This window comes from Physella acuta, unplaced genomic scaffold (genome assembly GCF_028476545.2).
Source record: "Physella acuta isolate Inbredline_101_S28 unplaced genomic scaffold, ASM2847654v3 ptg001518l, whole genome shotgun sequence".
Classification (NCBI taxonomy): domain Eukaryota; kingdom Metazoa; phylum Mollusca; class Gastropoda; family Physidae; genus Physella; species Physella acuta.
In genome coordinates, this window is record NW_026733033.1 from 147,220 (window position 1) to 166,329 (window position 19,110).

General features: G+C 37.4%; 2 protein-coding genes across 2 annotated transcripts; one reads left to right on the forward strand and one right to left on the reverse strand.

The window, feature by feature from the left end:
• Nucleotides 1–5,778: 5,778 nt before the first annotated feature.
• LOC131928559 (uncharacterized) lies at nucleotides 5,779–11,166 on the reverse strand. The gene is made up of 3 exons (XM_059284627.1): nucleotides 10,993–11,166; nucleotides 6,998–9,593; nucleotides 5,779–6,413 (listed from the first exon to the last, which is right to left on the reverse strand). Exons 1-3 carry the CDS (start codon nucleotides 11,067–11,069, stop codon nucleotides 6,063–6,065), a joined length of 3,024 nt encoding a protein of 1,007 aa, XP_059140610.1. The 5' UTR covers nucleotides 11,070–11,166; the 3' UTR covers nucleotides 5,779–6,062.
• Nucleotides 11,167–12,760: 1,594 nt separating this feature from the next.
• Nucleotides 12,761–16,859, forward strand: LOC131928557 (glutathione S-transferase omega-1-like). The gene is made up of 6 exons (XM_059284622.1): nucleotides 12,761–12,858; nucleotides 13,823–13,893; nucleotides 14,383–14,488; nucleotides 14,972–15,191; nucleotides 15,358–15,484; nucleotides 15,794–16,859. The coding sequence occupies exons 2-6, from the start codon at nucleotides 13,869–13,871 to the stop codon at nucleotides 16,036–16,038; spliced, it is 723 nt and encodes a 240-aa protein (XP_059140605.1). The 5' UTR covers nucleotides 12,761–12,858; nucleotides 13,823–13,868; the 3' UTR covers nucleotides 16,039–16,859.
• Nucleotides 16,860–19,110: the final 2,251 nt, after the last annotated feature.

The window sequence follows — 19,110 nt, forward strand, 5'->3', positions numbered from 1 at the left end:
GATGTGTGAATATGTGATGAGTGAGGTATGATGGGTGAGGTATGATGGGTGAGGTATGATGGGTGAGGTATGATGGGTGAGGTATGATGGGTGAGGTATATGATGTGTGAATATGTGATGAGTGAGGTATGATGGGTGAGGTATGATGGGTGATGTATGATGGGTGGGGTATGATGGGTGAGGTATGATGAGTGAGGTATGATGAGTGAGGTAAGATGAGTGAGGTATGATTGGTGAGGTATGATAAGTGATGTTTGATGGGTGATGTTTGATGGGTGAGGTATAATGGGTGAGGTATGATGGGTGGGGTATGATGAGTGAGGTATGATGGGTGAGGTATGATGGGTGAGGTATAATGGGTGAGGTATGATGAGTGAGGTATGATGAGTGAGGTAAGATGAGTGAGGTATGATTGGTGAGGTATGATGGGTGAGGTATGATGGGTGAGGTATGTGGTGGGTGAGGTATGATGGGTGAGGTATGATGGGTGAGGTATGATGGGTGATGTTTGATGGGTGATGTTTGATGGGTGAGGTATGATGGGTGGGATATGATGGGTGGGGTATGTGATGGTTGGGGTATGATGGGTGAGGTATGATGGGTGAGGTATGATGGGTGAGGTATGATGGGTGAGGTATATGATGTGTGAGGTATGATGGGTGAGGTATGATGGGTGATGTATGATGGGTGGGGTATGATGGGTGAGGTATGATGAGTGAGGTATGATGAGTGAGGTAAGATGAGTGAGGTATGATTGGTGAGGTATGATGGGTGAGGTATGATGGGTGAGGTATGATGGGTGATGTTTGATGGGTGAGGTATGATGGGTGGGGTATGATTGGTGAGGTATGATAGGTGAGGTATGATGGGTGAGTTATGATGGGGTTAGGTATGATGGGTGAGGTATGATGGGTGAGGTATGATGGGTGAGGTATGATGGGTGAGGTATGATGGGTGTGGTGTGGGGTATGTTATGGTGTGGGTATGATGGGTGAGGTATGTTGGGTGGTGTATGATGGGTGAGGTATGATGGGTGAGGTATGATGGGTGAGGTATGTTGGGTGAGGTATGAATGGTGAGGTATGATGGGTGAGGTATGATGGGTGCGGTATGATGGGTGAGGTATGATGGGTGAGGTATGATGGGTGAGGTATGATGGTTGAGGTATGATGGGTGAGGTATGGTGGGTGAGGTATATGATGTGTGAATATGTGATGAGTGAGGTATGATGGGTGAGGTATGATGGGTGAGGTATGATGGGTGAGGTATATGATGTGTGAATATGTGATGAGTGAGGTATGATGGGTGAGGTATGATGGGTGATGTATGATGGGTGGGGTATGATGGGTGAGGTATGATGAGTGAGGTATGATGAGTGAGGTAAGATGAGTGAGGTATGATTGGTGAGGTATGATGGGTGAGGTATGATGGGTGAGGTATGATGGGTGATGTTTGATGGGTGAGGTATGATGGGTGGGGTATGATTGGTGAGGTATGATAGGTGAGGTATGATGGGTGAGTTATGATGGGGTTAGGTATGATGGGTGAGGTATGATGGGTGAGGTATGATGGGTGAGGTATGATGGGTGTGGTGTGGGGTATGTTATGGTGTGGGTATGATGGGTGAGGTATGTTGGGTGGTGTATGATGGGTGAGGTATGATGGGTGAGGTATGATGGGTGAGGTATGTTGGGTGAGGTATGAATGGTGAGGTATGATGGGTGAGGTATGATGGGTGCGGTATGATGGGTGAGGTATGATGGGTGAGGTATGATGGGTGAGGTATGATGGTTGAGGTATGATGGGTGAGGTATGGTGGGTGAGGTATATGATGTGTGAATATGTGATGAGTGAGGTATGATGGGTGAGGTATGATGGGTGATGTATGATGGGTGGGGTATGATGGGTGAGGTATGATGAGTGAGGTATGATGAGTGAGGTAAGATGAGTGAGGTATGATTGGTGAGGTATGATGGGTGAGGTATGATGAGTGAGGTATGATGAGTGAGGTAAGATGATTGAGGTATGATTGGTGAGGTATGATGGGTGAGGTATGATGGGTGAGGTATGATGGGTGAGGTATGATGGGTGAGGTATGATGGGTGAGGTTTGATGGGTGAGGTATGATGGGTGGGGTATGATGGGTGAGGTATGATAGGTGAGGTATGATGGGTGAGTTATGATGGGGTGAGGTATGATGGGTGAGGTATGATGGGTGAGGTATGATGGGTGGGGTATGATGGGTGAGGTATGATGGGTGTGGTGTGGGGTATGTTATGGTGTGGGTATGATGGGTAGGGTATGATGGGTGATGTATGATGGGTGAGATATGATGGGTGAGGTAAGTGATGGGTGGGGTATGATGGGTGAGGTATGATGGGTGAGATATGATGGGTGAGGTATGATGGGTGAGGTATGATGGGTGAGGTATGATGGGTGAGGTATGATGGGTGAGGTATGATGGTTGAGGTATGTGAGCAGGTGGCGTTTGTAATGGGTGAGGTATGATGGGTGAAATATGATGGGTGAGGTATGGAGTACGTTGAGTTGTAAAAGATGGGTGGGTGAGGGCCACGTTGAAGTAAAGATCTATTTGGGGTTGTTTGTTAAGTCGATTGATGAATTAACTTAGTAGAAGATGTATCACCAATGGTATTAATGTGCGCTTAGAGCGATAGATCATGCGAAAAACTTGTAAAACCACTAACATTGCAATAGTTGGACAAAGGAATAGAATTGAAATTATATAGCCATTTGCTCAATACAAACAATTGTTGTATGATTTTTTTAAATACTGTATTAATTGTAATGTCTCGATATGTTTCGCATTATAAAACTTTAATAACGTGAATGATAGCAACTTATTGGATTGATTTACATTAATAGCTCATGCATCGAACAATAAGGGTTCGAACTCAAGGTAGAAAGTACCAGTCTTAATGAAAATATATACGTTCTTACTTTAGGTTTAACATAGTTAACTTAGAAGTTTAAAACTACTCCCAAAATTAAAACATGCAGTTGTCTTAATCTTAACTCATTTTTATTTTTTTATTTAAAATTATGGTTTATGAAGAATCCAAATAATATCTCATTATTTTGTAGTGTTCTCAACTTATTGTCGAAATCAAGCAAAACATTTTTTTTCTCTAAAATAATGTCTTTTCCACATATGCTAAAAATACATCTTGTAAATTCCCAAACCAGGCCTCATTGATCTTGTCTAGGTCAGTTCCGACGTGTACATCGATTAAACAAAAAGAGTGGGTAAATTACACTTGAGGTCCTCAGAAGTTAAAACCTATATCAATGGTTTCAGAGAATCATGCTTTTTTTGTTGCAACCGTTATGTCGATGTTGTAAGCGTTAATATAGTTACTTAAATTCTTGAGGTTGCAACAGTTATATTGATGTTTTAAGAGTTACTTAAATTTTTTGGATTGCAAAAGTCATCGTAATATTTTCAGGATTGTGAAGGTTAGAGTTACTTATAGGCACCTGTCCGGGGTAATATAGGGGTCATCCATAAATGAAGTCACGCTTTTTGACGATTTTTACCTCCCCCCCCCCTCCCCTCCGTCACATATCGTCACAAAAAGTCAGGACCTCTCCCCCCCCCCTTAAAATGACGTCACATCTCAGTCTACAACCCCCCTCAAAATTGCAGTTGAATTTTTCTTAAAACAACGATATTTTTCCTAAATCTTGTCTGAACTCTGTATTTTAATCAATTCCTATTGCAATTTATTAAAACAGTTTTCTAAAACGCGAAATAATGTATAAAATTCATTTTCTAACATTGCTTTTTATATTGCAAATGTGTGACAAATAAGCAAATAATTGTGAATTTGAAAAAGATTCTCAACACACACAAAAAATAAGAAAACGAAATATTCTCATTTCACTTTATTACTTCTATTAGGTAGTGACTTGAAATGTTTCGATTATTGATGTGTTTAAAATTATTAAATCTAATTCGGTAAAAATTTGAGTATTTAAAATTTATATTAAAAAACACATTTAGCTGTAGAAATATATATTCTATGAAAGTTAAGTACAAAATTGTCATAAAAAATATATTCAAAGTAATAATCCAGCAAACAATTTATACAATTTTAATCAACAGTTTTTTTCTAAAGTTTTCTAAAGACTATATGAAACAAATTATTATAATATATTTTGGAATTTAACTCGTAATACATGCTTACAAATATACAATAACCTTCAGAAATAAACATCCAACAATATAATTACTTTGTGAAACAAACATACAACAATATAATTATTTGTGAAACAAACATACAACAATATAATTACTTTGTGAAACAAACATACAACTACATACTTAAATTACGAAAAGGACACAATAGCAATGTATCATATCAATGCGATAAATAAAACTAACATTAACAGTGTGTGGTGTGCACGGGGCAGAGGGGTAGCGAAGGTGAGGGGCGGGTACATATCTCCCCAGGCGCCGAACCTAGGGGCGCCAAAATGGGTTGGAAAAAAAATTAAAAGCTCACTTTCGCTGCAGTTTTGAATTATAAACATACGAGCCGGCCCGCGGCATAACATACGCCGCTATTTAGTTGTTGTTTTTTCTACTTTTCAGTAATTCATAATTTGTGAATTCGACGGTACCAACACTGCCACTGAAAATATTTCTTTAAAACACTATAAGTAGCACGTTAAGGACCATAACCCACCCCCCCACGTTTAAAATCGTTTCAAACTAAATTATCTGCCCCTAATAGTCGTCACTAAACCCGGCTCTGCTTGTAAACATTTAGAGTGAACATAGCTCACACCGACCATGTAGGGGTGGGGGTGGTAGGGAGCACGTTTACAGCTTGTTTTCTAGCGTCTCCCAGAAGAGAATTATATATATAGATATATGGGGGGGGGCGTTAAAATGAAAGTTTGTCCCCGGGCGCCGGGTGGGGTCACTACGCCTCTGGGACGGGGATCAAAGTATTAAAACCAAGCTACCTTTCATATCACCGAGATGCTTCAAAAAATGCGGTGCCCTACCAAACGTACCCATTTGAATGGAAAATTACCCTCAACGTTAACATGTAAAACCTCTCATTTAACCGACAGATTTTTTTTTATTCCCTTCTAAGCTACATGTACATCATGAGCAAAGAATGCCAACGAAGCCTTCAATATGTAGAATTGCAGAAGGAATTGTTTCTGATAAAATAAAATACAAACAAATATAGATTTAGTTCTACTCGTTTCGTAAATTTAAAATGTAGCTTTTTCTTAGAAAAGTTTTAACTGAACAAAATATCGTGTTTTAGAGGATTTTTAACTCAACAAAATACCGCCCAACTCATGGAGTTTTTCAGTAACAAAATATCACTTTTTTACTTTCTCGTATATACGAAGTATAGAGAAAGTCTTTAAATCTTGCAAAAGAAAAAAAAATTGAGATTTTTGCAAATCTCGACATTTTACACCTCTCTGAGTCGGAAAAACATAGTTTTGCAATCTTCTCCGTGTGTGTATGTGTATCTCAGGGGCGTAGCGAGGGGGGGGGCGGGGGGTGCGGACCGCACCGGGTGACACCATTTAGGGGGGTGACACCAAGGCAAAAAATAGCAAAATATATAGAGAAAAACTCGAGGGGGGGGTGCAAATCGAAAGTTTGAGGGGGGGTGTGCAAATCGAAAGTTTGAGGGGGGGGTGCAAATCGTAAAATTTGAAAGTTTGTCCCTGGGAAGGGTCTCTATGCCTCTGGGGGGGGGGGGGGGGTGACACCATTAAGTGCCGCACCGGGTGACACCCGACCTCGCTACGCCACTGGTGTATCTATATCCCGAGTTGCCATCCCCTATTGTTTCATATAAGAATATTCGAGAAAGTTTAGGGGAGATCACTCCCGCTTTATTTTTCTAAAAGATGAGGCTTTACTGAATAAAATACTGTCTTAAACTTTAACATCATCTTTCTTTTAGCAGATATATAACTTAACAAAATATTGCTCCTCTTTTAAAAGATTTGTAAATTAAAAAACATCGCCTTTCTTTTAGTAGAGCTCTCAAAACATAGTTTTTTCACTGTCTCAGTTTCTCCGCGGCCACAGACAGAGCCGACACAGCTCGCCGGGACCAAGCCAGGATGTCAGACAACCGCCGGACGGCAACCCGGGGGTCCTGCCTGTCCCCCAAGGACAGCACCGAGTGGATGAAGCTGCCGTAGCCGCTGATGTCGTTTGCCAGGGTGAGTACCCTCTGACGCTCGGGCGTGCCAGGGGCGTCCTTGGCCAGAACAAAGGTGAACTCGGCCACGTGATGCAGCGTCTGCTTGACGTCATAGAGGTAGTGGAGAAACTGTGTCACGTGATGTAGGACTTGGTGTGGGTGTGTCTGCTCCAGGGCTGGGCTGTATCCAGATATTTTGGTCACCTTTTATAAAGTAAAACAAAACAAAAATAAGACTTAAATAGTAATAGAGGTGTGGTCATCAGTCAAAAGATTATATAATGTTGTAAGGTGGTAAAATATTTAAAAACATTTCTTTCTTTCTTTACGGACTTTCTTTTAAACTAATTTTATCGATAATATTTTTCTTTTTGGAGAAATATTTGACTATTTTTTCATGGCCGATATAATGTAGTGATATTTTTAATGCCTTAATGCTTCCATAATAATTTTTATTGCAGAAATATTTCGGTTTAATTGAACAAACCTAAATTCCGCTACTGCAGAAAAAAAAATAGAAGTTCATTTAAATATTTAAAAACTCGAATTTTAACTTCTTAATGCTGATATCATTTCAAGGTTGAAACGCGAAGACAAATAAAGCTCTAGATGCAAATCTCGATACTGTACGGTATATATATATATATATATATATATATATATATATATATATATATATATATATATATATATATATATATATATATATATATATATATATATATATATATATATATATAAAGCTTAAAACATAAAACCATAATATAAAAACGTTTTAAAGGATTTACCTCTTCCATAAAACTTGCATCTTTTACAGCTTTATTTGTGACTAGTGTAGCCAGTTCTGCTATATCTTGCGTGTAATCAAAACCCCGGCTGGCGCCCCTTTCTTCAGCAGCCCTACGGAGCAGGTTTGAGTTTTCAGAAGTATTCTCCTGAACAATCTCCAGCTCCGACTTCTCGGGGGTTTGCGTGAGAGGAAGCTTGGGGCCTTCAATGTGACGTATCGTGAAGACTTTGGTTAAACTGTTGATGTATTCTTGGTTGATTTGACAACCCATAGTGTGGTTTTGCTGTGAGGTCAGGCAGAACCCGCAAAATGAATGACCACAGAGACACGTGAGGTAACAAAGTGTTTTGAGTTGTGTGAAGTAGATGTGACACCTAGGACAGGCGTTTACTTCTACTTTAAACGCCGCCCCTGGTTTAGGGGGCGGGATCTGTTTGAGTTTTCTACCAGAGTTGTCTTGCTTTGGTGTTTCAAGCGTTGTTTTGAGTTTGTTGATGTAAATTTGGGCTTGTTTGCATTTCGCTGGCCAGTGGGCGGGGGCTAGACATGAGAAACAGGAGGATACCCCGCAGGTACAGGTAACATCACACGGCAGGTTGTTCAATTCTGGGTTCACTTTTACTTTGATAACCCGGTCACAATCAGGATTTGGACACAACTTGAGGTTAGAATCGCCATATATCTCGCTTTTAAAACTTCGCTGCAGAATGTTTAGAACGTCTTTAAATGGAAGTAATGACAGAAGAGTTACGGGACCTACTTCAGTGCTACACAGATACGTTGGACATGTTATTCTGGAACTTCCTTTAGCGAGCTGAAGTTTGATATACGACCGCCAGCAAGGGTCGCAGAATACATGAGCGCAGGCATGAAGTCTCGTGCTAGACACTTCTGTTTCCTGGCTCCATCCCAGTTCACTGTAGCATATACCACAAGTCTCCGCCGTCTTTGGGTGTATCACACCTGCTGGTAGTAAAGACTTTTTGGCCGACATTTTTTCTTGCAGAAAACCAGGTTCGTTACAGATTTCCGTGCAGTGAAAAACCTCGACTTCCAATTTCAACTGTCGGGACACTAAATCTGGAATCTCTTTTATTTTATCTGGAGGAGGCATCTTATAAAACAATGCGGAATTCGCATTTTTCTTTTCTAATAATGATTTCACCACAGAATCAACGACGTCTTTCAGTGTACTTTGCTGAAAAGAAACGAAATCTGAGATTTCTACTGCAGCACTGACAAAATTTGAGCTGAGTAAAACTTTAAATACTCTTTTCTCCGAATCAAATACTTCGTCCATAATGAAAACAAGATACGAAGTGTAAAAGGACATTTGTTTTGAAACACGGAAGAAACTTAGCTTATCTACAACGTCATGCGTGATGTTGATTAAAAACCTTCTAGGGGAGCAATTGGCTTCTGAGTACAGTTCACCAAACTCCTCTTGAAGAGCTACAGGGGATGTTTCAGCATCCAACAGAATGACTTTCGCGTAAGGCAAAGACGAATCATGTATTTTCGAAACATTACTCGTCTTTTCAAGAAACGGAATAGTCTTCGGTTCATCAATACGAACATTATCATCTGTTTGAGACAAAATATTTTCATCAACATTTCTTCTATTGCGAGGGGTTTTAAAGCTTCGCTTTCTAAGTTTCTGTTTATCAAGTCTTTGTTCTTTTACAGCGCTTTCAGCCTTCAAAACATAATCAGCAAAAATATTACTGTGTTTATTTTCTCCGGACTCCTCTAGTGAGGGATCTAAACTATTATCTAATTCTATATCAGATTCATCCAAATTTTTGTTTTTCTTATTTTTCAAAATTCGATAGCTTACATCGTCTTCATCGTCATCTTCAACGAAATTTTCATGGTCAAATATTTCATCTCTAAACGCTTCATTGTAGTTATACCACAAAACCTGCCTTCGTTTTCCTTTCTTTTTACCAACTTTTTTATTCGACCGTATTTCCATCTTCCCTTCTTCGTTCATCTCCATGGAAACGTCCGTGTATTTAGGGTTAAAGGTCAAGGAGCAGCTTTTAGGGCAGGGATAAAACACCTCGAGACAAAGCTCGGATTGTTTTTTCTTAGGCGGCTTCACGATATCTTTATTCCCGGAGATTGTAAGTACTTCAATAACTTCTACACTTTTATCAACATTCTTCTCTTTCAAAGGGTTGGCCGTTTTCATCGTTTTGTAGTACTCAGCCTTTTCTCGTCGGAACATTCGGTTGGATATTTCGTCATCGAAGTTCTCCAAATTCAGATTGAAGTAGCTCTTCTGCTTTGGAGCCACGAATCCTAGACGACCTCTGTTACAGATATACCGCAGGCAGTTCGCTTTCCGCTTCAACTTATGACGCTCCAGCATCGAGATCTTCGTTCTCTCCTCGTTGAAGTCACCTGACCGAATCATGTGACTGACGGTGGCCGGGATCCGCCATCTTTGTTTCTTGTTCAAGGATAAGATGACCTCGGTTGACCTCAGTGCCTCGGCGATCTGCTCGTTGTCCGTGTTGGTCTCAATGATTCGCTGCACGCGCCTGCTGGACAGGTTGGAATGGCTGACGATACATGCTTGTCTGGCATACCTGTAGGAAATATGGAACACGTATCACGTCAGGGGGTCATCCATAAATGATGTCAAGCTTTTTTTTTGACGATTTTTACCTCCCCCTCCTCCCTTCCGTCACACATCGTCACAAAATGTGACGTCACACCTCAGCCTACAAACCCCCTCAAAATTTGCAGTTGAATTTTTTTTTTAAATTCGATATTTTTCCAAAATCTTCCCTGAACTCTGTCAACATAGAGTATTTTAAACAATTCCTATTAAAATTTATTAAAACAGTTTATTAAAACGGCTAAAACTCGTTTTCTAACATTGCTTTTTTATAATTCAAAAGTGTGACGTCAAACCATCTGAACCCACCCCCCTCCCCCTCATCACGCACCGTCACAAAATTACGGACCCCCTCCCCCTACGAGTGTGACGTCATTTATGGACGTCCCCTTAATTAACATCATCTACTTCACCGAGAAACTAAACCAACACATACACTAAAATGTTAAATTGAAACGGTTACAGGGGTCATCCATAAATGACGTCACGCTTTTTTTGACGAATTTAACCTCTTCCCCTCCGTCACACATCGTCACAAAAAGCCAGTCCCCCCCCCCCCTAAAATGACATCACACCTCAGCTACAAACCCCCTCAAAATGGCAGTTGAATATTTCTTAAAACATCGATATTTTTCCAAATTCTTGTCAACATAGAGTATTTTAAACAATTCCTATAACAAGTTATTAAAACATTTTACTAAAACGCGAGATAACGGCTAACAATCGCTTTCTAACATTGCTTTTTTATAATCAAAAGTGTGACGTCACACCATCTGAAACCCCCCACCCCTCCCCCTCATCACGCACCGTCACAAAATTACGGACCCCCCTCCCCCTACGAGTGTCACGTCATTTATGGACGTTCCCTTAATTAACATCATCAACTTCACACAGATACCAAACCAACATATACGCTAAAATGTTAAATTGAAACGGTTATAGACGTATTTGTACCAAATGTTGCATTTTATACTATCAAGTTATACAATCATGTATCGGGTTTTCTGGCGTATAATACGATTTTCTAAACCCAGGAAAAGTATCTCAGGAATCGCGGATCATCTTATAATATATGCCCGGTATCGTCAATATATGGGACGGTGTTGCCTAGCGGTATGGCGCTAGTCTGCTAAACGGAAAATGTTCGAGTTCGAATCCGGGTTCAAGTCAGTAGAACATCCGAGTCCACCCAGCTCGGTGGGTAGTTTACTCGTTAGGAAAAGTAAAGGCGGCTGGACATAGTGCTGGTCATATCATTCCCTTGTACGCCACGGTCAATTGTCATTGAAACCGTATGTCCCATGTGTCTATATAACTAAAGCAGAACAAACACTCAAACGCACGTCAGTAAACAAACATTTCCTCACCTTTTTGCTTGAAACGAATGCAGACCACGAAGGGTATTGCCAGACCTGACTCCCCCTTTACAAACTTTAAACACCATCGTACACTCTGTAAGTTGTTCTTTCTACTGAACATCTAAAGCCAGGATACCATTTTTATATGTTCGCCCGTGTGTTACGGGTGGTGGTGCAACATGCTACTAAAACAGCTCTTATCACCGATATCGTAAACAAATCAAGGTCCGAATAGTTGAATTCTTTACTAAACTGGGCCGTAGTTTGGTAGATAACAAGAAAGATTGAGGTCAATATTGTTTTTGTCTGCTCTATTTCTGGGTGATGTTAAATTAGTTAAATGTTACCTGTCAAGTGTAGCATGATGATATACTTAGATCTACTCTAGCTGGTCAAAATAAACATTTATCTTGACTATTTGTACAACTCTAATCTAGATCTAGCCAGCCAAAATAAATATTCATCTTGACTATTCATCTGACTTGTGTTAGGCGCAAAATCAAGTGATGTCTTGTTTGACGTTGTTACTGTGTGGCCGAGCAGCAGAACACAAGACTGCTAACCCGCAAGTCTGGAAGAAACACTGATGATATCCTCTTCCTCTTCACCCCCCCCCCCCCAACCTACTTAAAAATATCACAACCATGAAATGTAAATAATGTAAATAATTAATAACATAAATAATTTAATAAAAAGCTCATGGTTGCCAAACCGAAAAGTCTTTAGTTCGAACCTTCAGGCAGATGAGGCTCGTTAGCCACTCTTCTAGGAGAGACAACTCCAAAATCAAACAACTGCTGACTTGTAGTTTGTTCTTGATTGGACAAGGGCTATGGAAGCAAATCCAAAAACAAGTTAATTAAAAAAGTCTAGTGACATTTATGCGCAATTTCCTTATGTTATCTAAAAATAGCTCTGACGTATAATGCTGGGTTGCGTTCAAGCTAGAAGAACGATCGGTTTGTAGGTGTTTATGTAATTTTAAAATTTGTGACCGAACGAGAGGATATTTTTGAAAACTTTCTTCGGCAATATTGTTCTAAATTATGGCAGGAATCGATTGGTACATGTTTCAAGTCGCTAAGTGGTCTGGTTGCCGAGATATGGGCCAAAAACTGCATTTTTTCGAGTTTTTTTGGCTTTTCCGGGTAATACATGAAAGAAACCCGGAATTTTTATGGCCTATGCTCATCCTCGTAACGTGCTTAACATAATTGCTTTTGTAACTAGTCATCGATATTGCTTCGTTGAGGAGGAGATACGACTTAAAGCCCGGACACACATCCATACATTCATCCATCCATTCCCAGAAATGACGAGTTAATAAACGCAATTCTCCAGAATGGAAATTGCGCTAAAAAAAGCAGGCTGAAATCGGAGTCAGTGACATCAATGGAGCATAACCAGTTGACACGTATAGTATACTCCACTGTGTTGTTGGAGGGGATCCCTTCCAACACTAAAATTAAGAACGAAGAAGAATAAGAAAGAATAGTAAAATGGTACCCATTTCTCAGATTTTACTGCAGTATAAGAAAGTACATATTTTAAGTGCGATAGATGCTTTTCTGTCTGAAAAAATAAATTAGAGCCAATATTGTAAAAAATTAGACTTTTCAATCAGTTGTCTCAGTCCGTTAACATCCCTTCAGTAGATCTTTTTAATGAAAAGTTGTTTTTTTACTGCACTCTTCATTCTAATAATAGATTCTAAATAGTAAACAAAAAACTAGACGAAGATTCTGCAGCAGTGTTGTAGTGTAGATAATCTAGTAGGCCGTAAACAGCTGACTAGATTTACGCCTAGATTCTAAATAGTAAACAGTAAATCAGATCTTTCTAGATCTAATACTATTAGTATTAGTGTGAAAAAAGGTGACTCATTAAATTTTTATAACTTTTTCACATTTTAACAATTAACAACTAAAGACTACTAAAGAGAATTTTTCAATTTTTGTTTTGAAACAAAAACGTACCTAAAACGATAGATTACCCAAAAATGAAAAATGTTTCAAGTTTTAATTCATTAATGTACCTGTTTTGGGGGAATTTGTATACCAGTGTCCGATAATAGATCTAGAAATCTAGAATGTTCTTTAAAAAGGGGTTGTTAGGTTACTGGTAGTTAACTATAGTAAATATACACACTTAACTGGCTCATGTCAATGCTAACCCTGTCCCTAACGGCTAACCCCAAATCTAGTCCTACCAGACCATACGAACATACGCCTAACCCTAATTTAGTAATTTTTAATCATAAAATTAGTGGTGATTACAATACTACTAACAAAGTAACAACCCAACACTACACCTATTTAATGGAAGAGTCTATTATCGGACAACAGTATCTATAATCATCCCCTGTTTTAAACAACTGTATTGCAACTTTTCAGTAAAAAATGAAGACTAGTGATGTTTTCATCAGATGCAACCAAGCTCATTTACTTAAGCAGCCATGCTGTGTTTAAGTTTGTTTTTTTTTGTTAAAATTGTAGTTAGAGATTCAAGGGAAACCACTCTAACTTACAGATGGCCGCTGTTTATATAACAAATCTTGCTCGCAAACACTGCTGTTTAAAGTTAATTTCTGGCCTATATTGATATATTTAGCCATTGATTTTGGTTTATTATTCAGTTATCTATAATAATATTTGACACAAATATATTGCAATATACTTCTATTTCTATCTTAACAATGAGCAACCTATTCTACCTAAGTAATACAGAATTATTACATAACAGTAATTGTTTCATGTTAGGCCTACTATTACTAATACTAAATCTATCCTACTTTATAATATTAAATTAATATTACTAATATTTTACTTTCTTTCCACAGCTCTTCAAAAGGTTAAAAAAGAATTTTGATCGAAAAATTGTAAAAGATGACCCAAAAAGTATTTGCAAAAGGTAGCCAGTGCTACAAATTCATAATAGATCTATGTAATAAAATTAAATATAAATTACACACAGCCCATTGGACAGTCTACGACTCTACAACTAGCTGCTGGTACTGGGTACTTGTTTTTTTTAATGCATTTTATATTATATTTAGGTGTCTAAGTCTAGGCCTATTCTTTTCACATTAATTTTAAATTTAATTTAAATTGTAAAAGCTTATAAAATAAAGACCAAATACTATAAAATGCTTTTAAAGCAGCTTATTTATTTTACTCTTTCTTTTAAAATTATAGTTTTACAGACATCTACCATCTCAGAGCTCTGTTGTAGACCCCTAAGTCTAAGTGTACTAGAATCTATGTGTACAACATTAGATAACATTATAGAGATAACTGGATTTGAACTTTGTTTATGCTTTTCATTAAATTGTTAACCATGTTTAGTAGCTATCATGTAGGTTACTTGCATATATCTATTTAAACCATACTTTATCTTAAGGTTCAGCGTATCCACCACTACAGCCAGGGGTTCTCAGATTGTACAGCATGAGATTTTGTCCATTTGCACATAGAACAAGACTTGTGCTTCTTTATAAAAACATTCAGTGAGTAGTAAATGAATCAGTAGAAGCCTACTGACTATTTTGCAGTCAACTGCATATTTAACTGTATATTATTCTTCTATTATGTTTATTAGTAGAACAATACACTATCATCTTCATTGATTTTTTTGTTTGCATTACTTTTTGAGTTATGAGTTAGAGCAGGGGTCTCCAAACTACGGCCCGCGGGCCGGATGCGGCCCGCGAAGTCCTTTCATCCGTCCCGCTGAGATCTTTTTGTCCAAGGAAAAATCGTTTGTTGGTGATGGCTGAGGAACTTTGCCCAGAAATAACAAAGACAGGACTGAAAGAAACTGGCCCCCGAACTGAAATTTTATAGTTAATGCGGCCCTCGGACTGAAAAGTTTGGAGACCCCTGAGTTTGAGTTATGGTAATACCTAGCTAAAATCAATATTTACTTTAAATTAGTTACTACTGTTCTTATTATAATTTATTTTCTTTTTTTTTTCATATTTTCTTCCCAGGTTTGAAACAATTAATGTTGATTTAAAATACAAACCTGAATGGCTGTTTGATAAAAACCCCCTTGGTCTGGTGCCAATTGTCGAACTAGATGACAAGATAGTTTATGAATCCACAGCCACGTGTGAGTGGCTTGATGACATTTACCCACAGCATAGACTTCAGCCAAGTGATCCTTATACAAAGGCTTGGGACAGGATACTGCTGGAGTATTTTGGAAAGGTATCATCTTGTATTTTTTTGACAGCTTGTCATGTCAATATATTTCAGTACACTTCTTAAAGATTTTTTTTTACATTTAATTTTATATATTAATTATAAATTTTATATATTATAGAGTTGTTTTGTTTCTTGCTTGCCCAAGTTTAATCCCAGATTTGTATTTCAGCTTACTCCAGGCATCTATACATTTTGGAGAACTCCAGACAATCGCGAGAAACTTATTGAAGAGTTTCACAAGCACTATAAATTTTATGATGACAACCTAAGTAAAAGGACTGGACCCTTGTTCGGAGGTAACCCTTCGGTCGGCCTTTGAGGTTTAAAAATTCCCAAGTAAAGTTAAAGTAATTTAGGAAAAGTTTGTTGAAACTAGTTGAACCAGCTTGTATAGGTTGCTATATATAATTATAATAATACATTTTTTATTACTTTTCTATTTTTGAAATTTATAATGTTCATTAGAAAAAAATCTGAGTTGAATTTGATGTATCAGCTAGTTCAAATATAATTTTAGAAATATTGTTTATATAATCCATTTCAGTATTTAAGGCTATAATGTTCTTCATAACAAACCTAAATTTATTCGTTTTTAAATGTTTCAGGTCTGGCGCCATCTATGACAGACTTTTACTTATGGCCACATTTGGAGAAAATACCTGTCATGGAAACAGCAGACCCAAGAATCAGCATCAGTAGAGAAAACTTCCCACACTTAGCTGCTTGGTTTGATGCCATGTGCCAAGTTCCAGCGGTGAAGGCTACTTCATTTGATGTGAAGACACACTTGCATTTCCTCCATTCTTATATTGCTGGCAACCCTGACTATGATTTTGATTTGGATGAGTAGTTGTGAAAAATAATTTGTTTCAATGTGATAGAATTTTTATTGTTTGGGCATTAGAGATGGAGCGGGACTTTTTTTTGACAAATCTCAGTCATTAAAAATGTATTAACTCCCTTTATTTATGGTCCACAGAGCCCAAACATTGTCTTTAATTCCTAATTTTGGTTATATGCCAACGTTTGACTGCTGATATTACTCATTCTGACTAAAGCCAAAATAATTGGGATGGTTAAGACATAGTAAAGTATATAATCATTGGCTTGAACAAGAAACAATAAGACATAAATATAAACAGTTTAAATTGAAATCAAATAAATAATTCTATTAAATGCTTACCAACTATTATAGACTTAAATAGAAATATTTTTCCAACCACGATACTTTTAAATACTAAAATTGTTTTGTAAAAATCTTGGTTAAAAAAAAATTCTGTCTGTTGAAAAATAAACAATTTTTAAACTTTTAAAAATGCAAATCAACATTGATGCTTCAAGATTACAGAAAAACTACTGAATTGGATTGTTAAATGATTGTTTTTATTGTTAGGCAGCCTTTTCAGTATTTCTAAATGTACTTTCATGTATAATTACACTTTCATGTATAATTACACCTACAGGTATAATTACACTTTCATGTATAATAAAAAATATAACATTCATATGTATTCAATTATCGGAGCCAGTAAGTTGCAATTTAGCTCACTCAAAAGCATTTATATTTTTTACCTCAACTTTACAATAACTTTACTTCTTTACTACATTTTTTAAATATTATGCTACAAATATTTACTTTATACTTTATTATATTGTGTAAAATATAAATTAAAGTTTATTTTCACACCATCTGTAGAGAGTGTGGACTTTGCTTTTTTTTACAAATACAATATACTTGTTTGTGTTTAAGAAAACATCTTCTGTCCTGTGTGTAATCGAGGTTTGTAGTTGGGATGTCACATCTGGCCTCTCAAGATGCTAAAGAAAGTTGTTTACTAATATAGAACAGATAAGAACATACACATAGAAATCATGGCTTATGTTCATCCACCATAAACATAAGGACAAGTGATGCAAAATGTGTACAGAGTATCTTTCAGCTGGTCTTGGAACAAAATATATAAATTATAATCAAAATATATATATCTTCTATCTATATATATAATTCTCTTCATGGGGACCATGCGAGACACCACGTAAACGCACGCCATTATTTGCCCCCTTTCTAGGCATATCGCTACCACCAGCACCCCGACCTGTCTGGTGAGCTATGGTTCACGACGAATGTTTACAATAGAAGAGCCGGGTCGGATTGGTGACGGTTATTAGGGGCGGATAATTTAGTATTTAAATGATTTGAAACTATGGGGAGGAAACGATTTCTCCTTGATATTTTCATTGTCGTCTGTAAACTGTCGTCATGGATGGCTGCTTTCGTGGAGGGGGGGGGGGGGGGGGGTGGGTATTTTGAATAAAAAAATTGTGAATTACTGAAAAGTAGAAAATATAACAATTAAAAAGTGCTCTGAAAGAAGCCGTGGATGTGTTTTACTCTCAGCAATACAACCCTTGGTTAAAACATGAACTAATACAAGTTTAGTCAGATCTTGACCAAAGGTTGAAATACCTTGGGGGTCAGTAGAATTGTCATGAGGGAGGGTGGGGCAATATGCAATATGATGCATTGTGGGGGTGGAGAATAAAAAATAGGTGGTGTGGGAGGGGGGGGGGTGGATGATGTATGCACCTCAAGTTTCTAACCTCCCCCTCTACAACCCTTCCATTGCCCACTTTGGGAACCACTGCATTAGCTGTTAAAGTAAATCTTAGTTCCTGTCAACATGTAGCCTGCATTATGTTATATTTTATTGATGCTTTACCCAAACTTTCTAGACCAGAGTTTCTTCCAGGCATCCCCCCCCCCCGAAAATTTTTTACCGCCCCCCCCCCCCCCGAACGAAATGAAATTTATATAATTTATATAGAAAATATATACTAACAGTGTCCGCCCCCCCCCCCCCCCCGAAAATTTCAATGCCCCCCCCCCCCCCCCGGAGAAAAAAGTCTGGAAGAAACACTGTTCTAGACATTCATGTCACTAATTAAGTAGGCCTATAGTTTCAAAGGTATTCAAATTAACCAACCGTCATTTGCATCAAAATATGCTTGTAAAAAATATCTGAAATGGAAACCAATCAGTTTTATGCCAATGTAATTTGCATTAAAAAGTCTCTAAAAACAGTAAGCAGCCTAAATAAAACAATTTCAGTTGGAATTCGCAAGAAAGTAGAGTTGGGTCTAGTGACTTTTGTTGGTGTTAATTCAGCTGAGTAAAAAGCTCGAGCTAAAAAAATCACCGACTACCATCAAAAGGGGTTTGAATTATAAATAGCTACATTTCCACAAAATTCCATTTCCACTATGTTTCATAATAGGTACCCTACAAAGAGGGTGTCAAAAAAGAATATGTTTGTTAAACTTAATATATGCTAAACAGTCACATTAGAATTGTCAGCCAGATAGAAAGACGCTATAGAGAAAATAATGGTTTTCATATTATACATTTTGGCTTCAATTTATAAATATCTAATTTTTACAATCTTAATTTTAATTCTTTTATATAAATTAATAAAATTTAATTTTTATCTCAATATTTTATATAGGTATTATTTTGAAAATAATATAGATTATTTAATAAAAAGCAGCAAATATTGTATTATTACATTACCTCCCTTGCAAGTGTAAAATTTTAGTAGCTTCCCCTATTTTCATGCGGCACCAAAACTAAAATAAAAATTAATAGAAAAGTTGTTGTTTAAAGTTTATAATATACTGCTGAAAATACATAAACTTTTTATTTTGTTACTGATTTTGCATCCCTGCACATTTACTTATCGTCTTTAATAAAAATATTTTTTACAGTTAATTCATGCTTTACTATTTAAACGAAAAGAACTTGCTTCCCTTTATTATTGTCTAAAAACATTATGACCCTCTTTCTGTTCTACGTTATTAAGATTTATTCTTATTGTGCCACTACCTGTGTATACATATATTTATGTTGCAGGATTAGGATATTTAA